The 10,246-nt window shown below is 43.3% G+C and overlaps 1 protein-coding gene across 1 annotated transcript; it reads left to right on the top strand.

Moving 5' to 3' along the window:
- The first annotated feature begins 5,486 nt into the window (after positions 1 to 5,486).
- On the top strand, positions 5,487 to 5,954 carry LOC145411926 (uncharacterized). Its single transcript, XM_080281895.1, has one exon. The coding sequence runs from the start codon at positions 5,487 to 5,489 to the stop codon at positions 5,952 to 5,954; it is 468 nt and encodes a 155-aa protein (XP_080138021.1).
- Positions 5,955 to 10,246: the final 4,292 nt, after the last annotated feature.

Below are 10,246 nucleotides of genomic sequence, written 5' to 3'. Positions count from 1 at the left end.
GTTGCGGGGAAAAGGGGCGCAGGTCAGTAGTTGGCGGGTGACCCTCTAGCCCTGGGTCATTAGCCCCCCCGTTGTGTCTTCCTGGGGTGGTGGTGTGGTGGTGGGGTGGTGGTGTGGTGGTGGCCCGGTGGCGGGGTGGGGGGTGGCGGGGTGGGTGGTCCGGCGGCGGGCATTTTAAGTAAAGTGGTTAATGAAGGCTATATCTAACCCCTCCAGTTTAAAAAGTCTCATTTACGGTGAATATAATCGTCTGCAGATGGACGAAATTATATATAAAGTACGTCACTGGATTAATTGATTATAGAAAACGGAATTACCTGTGTATAATAGAAAACCATATATTTTTAAGGGTTACCTAAGCTTTTTTTTTTCTTTTTCCCGTCATCACAGCCCTTGTGCCATCGCTGTTATGAGTCTGGTTACATCTCACGCTACTGCCGGTCTGCAGAAAGGTGTGGTCTGTGCAGTGGCCCCCATTCAACAACAACCTGCCCTGTCACGCACTCCGCCACCGTTCACTCTCCCAGTCCCCGCGCACCTGACCCCCACTCATCTGAGTTCCCGGAACTGCCCCTACCACCCACGCCACCAGCCCCCACTAACCCCATGGCTGCCCACCCTCGTCTCCTACATTCACCGCAGTTCCAGTGCCCCCGGTGTGGGCGTGTGGGCGTCACTGCTTGGCACCTGGACTGCCCAAGTCGTCACTCAGCCCGCCCTGCCCCTGCTCCTGCCCCCACCGCCACCCCTGCTCCTGATCATCAGCTGACACACCCTCCTGCCGCTGGTTCTACATCATGCCCCCCTCCTCCCTCCCCCTCAGCCCCTCCCCACCCCATGCCCCGCAACAAGCTGCTCACCTCTCCCGCCCTTACCCCCTGCCCCACCCATCAGACCATCAACTGCAACTCCTGCAACACCAGTACGAGGAACTACGCAGTCTTCTTTTGAATGTACTCTCACCATAATAATCCTTCACTGTCTGATGACGTATATTGAAATGTTCCTGACTCGTCTGGTTCTCTGTCATATATTGATGTTCCCTGTATTAGTTTTCCTCGACTGACAGTCACCAGGCGATGAATACAGGTATGTAATGTAGAAAGGGATTACATATCTGCAGTCGATGGTGTTCGCTTCGTCGGGGTATTTTTACCATTAGAATAGGTTTGGCTATTTGTATCTTTGGGCTTTAACATAGGTTAGCGATTTGTCTGTTAGGTTATTAGTTCTAGGGACTTTAGTTATTTTTTTTTCCTAATCAGTAATGTATACAGTAATAATGATTATATGAAAGAAAATCAACCTTCCTATATATATATATATATGTGTGTACTGGTGTATGTATGTGCTTATGAGTGTATATATATATATATATATATATATATATATATATATATATATATATATATATATATATAAAGTATATATATGATAGTATATTTATATATATGCATATATATATATATATATATATATATATATATATATATATATATATATATATATATATATATATACTGGTGTATGTACAGTATGTATATGAAAGTGTGTTTGTATATATGCATGGATGTGTGTGTCTATCTGTATATATATATATATATATATATATATATATATACGGCCTTAATGACCAGGGACTTCGGCCCCATTGATCGATAGGCCAACAACAACAACAAAAAAATCCTTCTCTGCCTACCCAACGGCTTCCATAAACCAGCTCCCATGAAAGATGTGGAGTGTGGAAGTTGGTGGACACCAGAATCGAAGGAAGTGTACTGAGATGGTATTGTCATGTGGAGAGAATGGACAACAAAAGAGCGGTGAAATAGGTATAGCTGAGCTAATTTGAAGGAGGAAGGAGGCGAGGTAGGCCAAAGAGAAGGAGGAGAGATATCATGGATGAGTGTGTGAGGAAGAGAGGTTTGGAAGTCGGTGAGGCTAGGGAACTGACAAAAGATCGAGCTGGCTGGATGAATTTTGTGAGAAGTGCATGATCATGGATTTGGCACCCCTTTTTATCGTGGCAGTGTCCGGACTGACTCTATTGAATACGTTTCTGTGAAGCTACCGAATATGGTGAATGTTTTTGGCGTATTCGATAGAGCCAGGATTCCGGGGGCTTGAGTAATGAGTGAATGGAAGCGTGGACCATTGGACTGGGCAAATTTGGGCTCTCTGGACGTTGCTACTCCTCACCCTGCCCTAGGGTTGGAAAGGAGGTCCAGATGATGATACTGATGATGATGATGATTTTTCCACTCATTAAAACACTGCTCTCTGCAACACTCATATATATATATATATATATATATATATATATATATATATATATATATATATATATATATATATATATATATATATATATATATATATATATATATATATATATATATATATATATATATATATATATATATATATATATATATATATATACAGTAAACCCTCAAAGATCCGGACTAATTGGGGCTATAATCCTGTCCGGATCTCGATAAATCCGGATCTTCCAGTAATTATATAAATTTTCTCATATGAAAGAAAACTTATGATGGTTTAGGTATAATTTAATGCAAAATAAAAATAAACAGTTATTTTTTATATTCACCTTGCCAAGGTGTCACTTTCTGTTGTTCATCCTCGGGTTCTAGTGGGGGTGCCTCTGACTTCTTAATCAGAGTCCACTCATAACGATCTTACGCTTCACTTGGGAACTGGGACCTGCACTTCCACTTCCACTTCCACCTGCCTTGGCAGCAAAACCACGAAGCTTGGCTTTGTTTCTCTTTATATCATTGATTGCTTGTTTTGCAACACCATATTCCTCACTTAACCGAGACACTGGTACACCCTTTTCTAATTTTTCTAGTAATTCAAGTTTTTCACCTATGGTTAGCTCCGTATGTTTGCGCTTTGGAGCCATGGTGGAAGAGTAAAGAAAGAAAACTGTGCTTTCACTCGGTCACTGTGTTCCCGTGACTCACACTCGGTCAACTGCCTCAGCTCATTGTCCTCTCAAGGCCGCATTCCCCCTCCCCATTCACATGTGCGGGCCTCACAAAAGGATACCGAAGAACCGATAAAATTTAAATTAAAGTTAATACAGTATAAAATTAATAGGATAGTATAATAATGTGTACAAATATTTTTTTCGTAAATTTTAATTAATTAATTGTGTATCTTGTGTGATAGGAAGCGTTAGGAGGAACACACTGAGGTGGTTTGGCCATGTGGAGAGGATGGAGGGTGAAAGACTGACGAAGAGAGTGTATGTGAGTGAGGTGGAGGGGGAAAGAGGGAGGGGGAGGCCGAGGATGAGATGGAGAGATGGGGTGGAGAGGTATATGAGAGAGGGGGGTGTGAGTTGGGAGCAGGGGAGTGAAATGGCGGGGGACAGGGCGACTTGGAGGCGATTTGTTTGTGGCCACCCCAAACGGGATTGAGGCGTCTGGCAATAGATAGATAGATAGATAGTATCTTGTAGCCTATGTTTTAAATTGAAAATTTGCCAAGAAATGGTCCGGATCTTCGCAAAATACAGATCTTTGAAGTCCGGATCCTTGAGGGTTTACTGTATTATATATATATATATATATATATATATATATATATATATATATAAATATATATATATAGATATATATATATATATATATATATATATATATATATATATATATATATATATGCAGAGACTTCATTTCACCGTGAAGATATGTATGCAAACTAACCACAGGAGAAATGAAAGGAGTGACAGTGAGTACTTTCGTATATTACATATTCAGACAGAGTGAGACAGAAACGTAAAGGGTAGAGGTCTTTTATGCACACCCGCAGCAGGTAGTGGCACACAGAACAATGGATGACCTGAATTTTTACCTGCGGTTCAACTTATGGTCACCTGCAGCAGGGAGTGGAACACAACAAAGGATGACCTGAATCTAAAAATGCACGTGGCAAAGGAGGAGGGAGTAGGAGGGGAGGAAAGGGGAGTGGGAGGGAGGAGGGGAAGGGGGAAGGGGAGAGGGGGAGGGAGGAGGGGATAAATACTGCTGCTTAACTTAAGACCTAGAGGATTAATGCTTGGTGTGTCCCACTACACCACCACGAGATGACAGGGAACAATCACTTGTTAGTCTGGGGGATACTGCTTTAAAATTAATTCAGTTAACAATTTATCACACTTAAAATGACCATAGCTCATGTTTACATTCTTTTGATAGGTGCCAGAAATTAGACAAGATTCTATTACATTTCTTTCATCTAAGCTTTTTGATCTTGCTAGAATCTTGGAGCCTGTCCTGTCAATATGGTGATCACTGGATGCTTTGTGCTGAAATAAACCACTACTCTGTTGGGCTGTCCTTACACTGTATTTATGTTGTGAGATTCTAGTTTCCAAATCTTTTCCAGATTGTCCTATGTAAAATTTGTTACAACTTTTACACGGGATTTTGTAAACAACGCCTGAATTACTGAAAGGGCTGTTCTTGATGAAGGTTTTTTTGATGGTGTTCTCATATTTGAATACTACTTATACATTGAGTTTCCTCAGTATGTGAACATCAAGAAAATTTTCATGGAAGGGGAGGACAAGGACTCTTTGAATATTCTGGCAATCTGGCTTATTAGTTTTCCCTTCAAGGAATCGTTTCTTGGCTGTATTGTGGCACTGAGTTAGTATGCTTTGTGGATATTTTAGCTTCTTTCCAATACTCTGAATCATTTTTAGTTCATCATCTAAAAATTCTGGGTCTGAAATTCTATATGCTCTTAGGTACAGTAGCCCAAGAAAGTTCTGCGACAAATATTAACGTATCTGGTAACTCTGGCATCCGACTTAAACTACCACACTCGTTCCATGCATAATTCCTCCATTTCCATGTTCATCATTCAGTGTTGTCAATGTTCTTAAACTGAAACGTGTGAATCTTGGAGAGTCGACTCATGTCAGCTCAGACTTAGACTAAGGGTGATACAAAATTGTTATTGATCATTACACAGTCTGCGTTGCTTCACAGGGTTCAGTAGTGACATTATTATGTTATAAGTTCGAGTTAAGAGGGCACCATTGATTATCTGTATTAGTTACTCGCTGTCAGCTTCATATATATAGATTTAGCTTTATGGAGCTTGACATATCTTGTTATACCCAAGAAAACACACACACACACACACACACACACACACACACACACACACGTTTATTGATTAAAATAACTGGTAAAATCAGAGCCAGGTGTCGTAACACTGTAGGTTTATCAGTTCAGCACTTAATTAGTAGACGAGGAAGGGAGATAAGGGGCGCCATGTTACGGATTCGTGTTCAGATGGTTTTCACTGAAATAAAGCGAACGTATAAATGAACCAAAATGATGAGAGTGCTGGAGACGTAGTCGTGATCACACCCCACCATCACGCCCGGCCTGCAAGACATCGAGCGTCACGCTGCGAAGATTGCTCTCCGTGGCAAGATTGTCGGAATGAGCAAGAGTGGGATGTCAGCCGACGACATTGCGGGGCAAGTTGGAGTGCACAGATCAACTGTTTACCGATGGCTGAACAGGTGGGAGGAAGAGGGTGAAGTAACTGACCATCATAGGCGAGGAGCAAGAAGAAAGACTACGGCAGAGCAGGACCAGCAACTAAGACTTTACATTGATAACCACCCATTCTCTAACGCTGAAGAAGCAAAGCGACATTTGCAACTATACGTGTCTACAGAAACAATACGCACACGACTGAAGGAGATGGGCTATCGACATAGATCACCAGCAGTGAATCCAAAATTAACGGAAAGGCATAAACAGTTGCGGCTCGATTTCGCTCACCGATTTGCAGATCAGGACCTTGATTACTGGGAAGAGTCGTATTCTCAGACGAGAAGACCTTCAGCTCCACCACACATGGACGACTACGCTGCTGGAGGTCAAACAATACGAGGTATTTAACATAATTGTGTACTGTACTATAATTAAGACTATGCAAATAGATAGGGAAATGACAAGAGCCACTGTGTTAATGTCTAAATCATAATGCAAAAATATAAGTAGGGAAGAAAAACCCAACCATATTTTGTTTATCTCAATTTTTACCATAGGTGTTCACGGAACTCCTTATGCCCTTAATGTCATCATATGTTTAGGCTGACCCTTGGTTATTAACCACGCACTCCAGTAAAGTTAATAGCCGCTGGGATGTTATACAATAAGTGAATATCTTTCCTATTGGCCAGGCTTTATCACTTGTCTTTGACAATTTTTCTTTCAGATATGATCCTGAACATGTCTACGAGGAGGCACGCAGTGGGCACGTTACCTGGAACGTTTGGGGTTGGATTTGTCTGTATGGAGTTGGGGAGGTCACAAGGATCGAAGGAAGGTTTACAGCTGAATAATACTTAGAAATCCTAGATGAGGTTATGCTGCCTACGGTTCGTGCTATGGCCCTCCCCTATCCAGAAACTATCATTTTCATGCAGGACAACTGCCCCATCCACACAGCCAGGGTGGTGAGACAATGGTTTCAGGAGCAACCTCGCCTCGAGCTACTGCCATGGCCTCCCAACAGCCCTGATTTGAACCCAATTGAAAAAGTGTGGGCCATTATCGTCAATGTTTGGGAGCCCACCAACGAGAGGACATCAGATCAACTGTGGCGTCATGTGCAGACAGAGTGGGAGGTTCTAAGAACGAAGCCCCAAGTCAATCACAATCATGTGGAGTCTATGCCTAGACGTCTTCGGACCGTGATAGACGGTACTGGTGGCTGGACCAAATACTGATATTCTAATATAAATTGTTTCTGTGGTATTGTTTTGAGCTGAGGCATTATTTGTTTAATTTGTTATTGTGGTCAAACACTATTTTGTTGTGTTCCTCCTATAGAGGGATGGGTCTAAATAAAACAAGGCTTGCTGTTTTGTTGTATTTACTGTTTTGTTTTATTTCCTTTTTTGTTTTTTTGTTCATGAGCACTAATCTGTGTCTATAATACGCATGAATATGATGTGGTATTGTAATGTTTTCAGTGTGGTCGAGAAGATAGATGACGGACCTAACATTTTGCTGTTAACGATAATACACAACCTCTGCCATTATCATGCAGGAACAGAAATCAATATTCCTAGATGAACGTATACCATAAACATACTAAAAAGTTATAGATTATGTTTCACGCTACCGAATTTTCTCAGAAATTATGTCATGCTGCATAAAGCTAAATCTATATATATGAAGCTGACAGCGAGTAACTAATACAGATAATCAATGGTGCCCTTTTAACTCGAATTTATAACATAATAATGTCACTACTGAAGCCTGTGAAGCAACGCAGACTGTGTAATGATCAATGACAATTTTGTATCACCCTTAGTCTAAGTCTGAGCTGACATGAGTCGACCCTCCAAGATTCACACGTTTCAGTTTAAGAACATTGACAACACTGAATGATGAACGTGGAAGTGGAGGAGGTATGCATGGAACGAGTGTGGTAGTTTAAGTCGGATGCCAGAGTTACCAGATACGTTAATATTTGTCGCAGAACTTTCTTGGGCTACTGTACATGGATATGAACACAGATCTTTTTACATTAATATGATGGTTTGAATAGTAATGAACATATGACATAATATTTGTAGGTTTTCTGTATACCTTAGTCTTCAAAACATTTTGGTCCCTGATAACTTCTACATCCAAAAATGGCAATTCATTATCCATTTCCATCTCATGAGTAAACTTAATCGATGGAACTAACGAATTTAATTGCAGGAGAAATTCATCAATGGCAAGACTGTTAGGCCAGAAGCACAGGATATCATCAACGTATCGGAGCCAAACTATGTTTTGCTCCTTTATGGAGGTCAGTAAATGTTTCTCAAAGTATTCCATGTAAATATTTGCCGGAACTGGGGAGAGGGGATTACCCATGGCCATACCAAATTTTTGTGTGTAAAATTTACCTTCAAAGGTAAAAGAAGAATTCACAATGCACAATTTAATTAGTTTGATAATGTTTTCAGAGGGAATACCATCAGTGTTACTACCCAGAATGCTTGGCAGGAAAGTTAAAACATCATCAACAGGGACATTTGTGAATAATGATTTAACATCAAAGCTGACTAATTTGTAGGGGTACATGACATTTAGAGATATTAACTTTCTTACCAAATCCTCATTGTTTTGTACAAATGAATCAGAGATAGTGCCTACAACAGGAGACAACAGTGTTACAAGCCACTTGGAGAGCTTGTATGTCGTAGAGCCTTCAGAGCCTACAGAGCTAATTAAATTGTGCATTGTGGAGTAAGATGTCGCTCTCCCCGCCCATCTACACAAGAGGACGGTTTCTGCTCCTTTTCAGGGACCCCACCAGAGACCAGAGCGGGTGTGACATCCCCGAGGGCAGGTGTCCTGTCCCTGCACCCCCGGGTGTTGTTGGACTCCCCCAGGACGAGAGGCCGCAGCTCACCCCTGTCGGCCTCCTCCCGACCCCGAGACCACAGCCCCCGGAGACGGCAGACCTCCCCCCGTGCCTGTGGCAGCAGCTGGGGCTCCCTCTGTAACGGTGGCCACAGCCCTTCCTTGATGGCCGCCCCTGCAGAACGAGGCAGCAGTCCACCCCGGGCGCCTCCCTCCCCATGGCCAACCTCAGCCCTGGGCTTCCCCAGGTCCTCTCTCAGGACCCCAACGATGACCAAGGGCAAGCGCCAAGCAGCGCGTCTCCTGGCCTTCTTCGGCCCTAGCCTGGAGAGCCCTGTCTCATGCTGGACCATAGTTGCTAGGGAGCCGCCCAACACACCACCTGCCCACCCCTCCAGGACTAGTGGCAACAGCCCGGACCACCCTCCCCTATCCTACTCGCCGGGCTGCCCATCTCCCATGCCCGGCCACGATCTGAAACTCCCAGCATAGGCCCTCCAGCCCCATGGGCCTTGTCCTCCCCTCCACCAGAATCTTGAGTATGAGAACCTATGGTTTTGCCCTCCACCAGTTTTGTTACACCCCACCCCCAGTGAACCGACCCCTGTGACTGCTCCCCCGTATCCGTGGTGCCTCCCCCCCAGTGTTGTCCAACTCTCCCCTAGTGCTCTATCCCCCTCTCCCTCTTCCCCGACAGCCGCGGTGTTATCCCCCCCCCCCAGGTGTGCCATAGTGAATGCTACCACCTGTGATCAAGCAAGTGGAGTGTTCAACAGCCACCCCTGGTTCAATTTCCCTACAGTGAGAACCCTCCCCCAATGTTGCCCCCACAGGACAACGTATGTCAGTGTCACCCCTCCCCAGTGTGCTCTCCCTCCCCTCCCCCGGCCCCAACCCCCGTTCCCACGTGAACAGACCCACCCTTGACTCACTAATACCCCCCCTTGTCCCCCCCATCAAGTGTAAGACATTATATACTCTCGTCCAATGTAACCCGTTCATAGCCTAAGATTAGCTAGGGTATCATCCATGTCACGCAGATCCTTTGTACTAGCTAGGAACTCGTCTATGTCACGCGGATACTTAGACTTAAGGGCTAGAATATATATTATCATCTATGTCATGTGCCTCTCACGTTGGGTATACCATACTGTCCTCATATGTTGAAGGTGATGTATCTGACATACTGGTGATATCTTCTCAGTGACAATGTGTGTGGAAACAAATCTATAACAGGAAGATGTAACTCCGTGTATAGTTCAGACTCGCTGAACTAGGTGGAAAGTGATTATTGTGAATGTTATTCTGAGTCATTGTAAGTTACTCAGTTTTGCTCATAGAACAGTGTGTGTATCAGTCTTTAGTTAATATATAAGAGTCCCTTTTGACCAGCAGTGTTTTTGTTTTTCCTTCCTTGCTAGTACTGACCTGGTCAGAAACGAAGAACCCAGGACCGCGTTGTGTCTGTTCCTGGGGATTCGGGACTCAGAACACACTGCATAACATATATATATATATATATATATATTGTTACATAGCCTATGATTTCATCATCCCTTGTATAATTCTAACATGATACAGTTTTGTTCATGATTGCATCATCCTTTGTATGATCCTGATTTACAGTATGTTGCATGTTTGTTGACGATTCGCCACGTGGCTTCCATAGTGACCAGGCTTGCATTTTCTACCTCACTCCCCCCTTCTCCCCCTTATAGTAGAGTAAGTCGTTCTTTCTGTTGTTCAGAGCAGGATTGTCAACTCTTCGTCCCCTATGCCTTCATTTGCGCGTCCTTCTTACAAGTTGAATCAAGCTCTGCCGG

The sequence above is a fragment of the Coenobita brevimanus genome, chromosome 91 (assembly GCF_032717465.1).
Source record: "Coenobita brevimanus isolate Jiangsu-jjx chromosome 91, ASM3271746v2, whole genome shotgun sequence".
Lineage (NCBI taxonomy): Eukaryota > Metazoa > Arthropoda > Malacostraca > Decapoda > Coenobitidae > Coenobita > Coenobita brevimanus.
The sequence above is the reverse complement of the archived record's forward strand: the minus strand, read 5'-3'. Positions and strand labels throughout refer to the sequence as shown.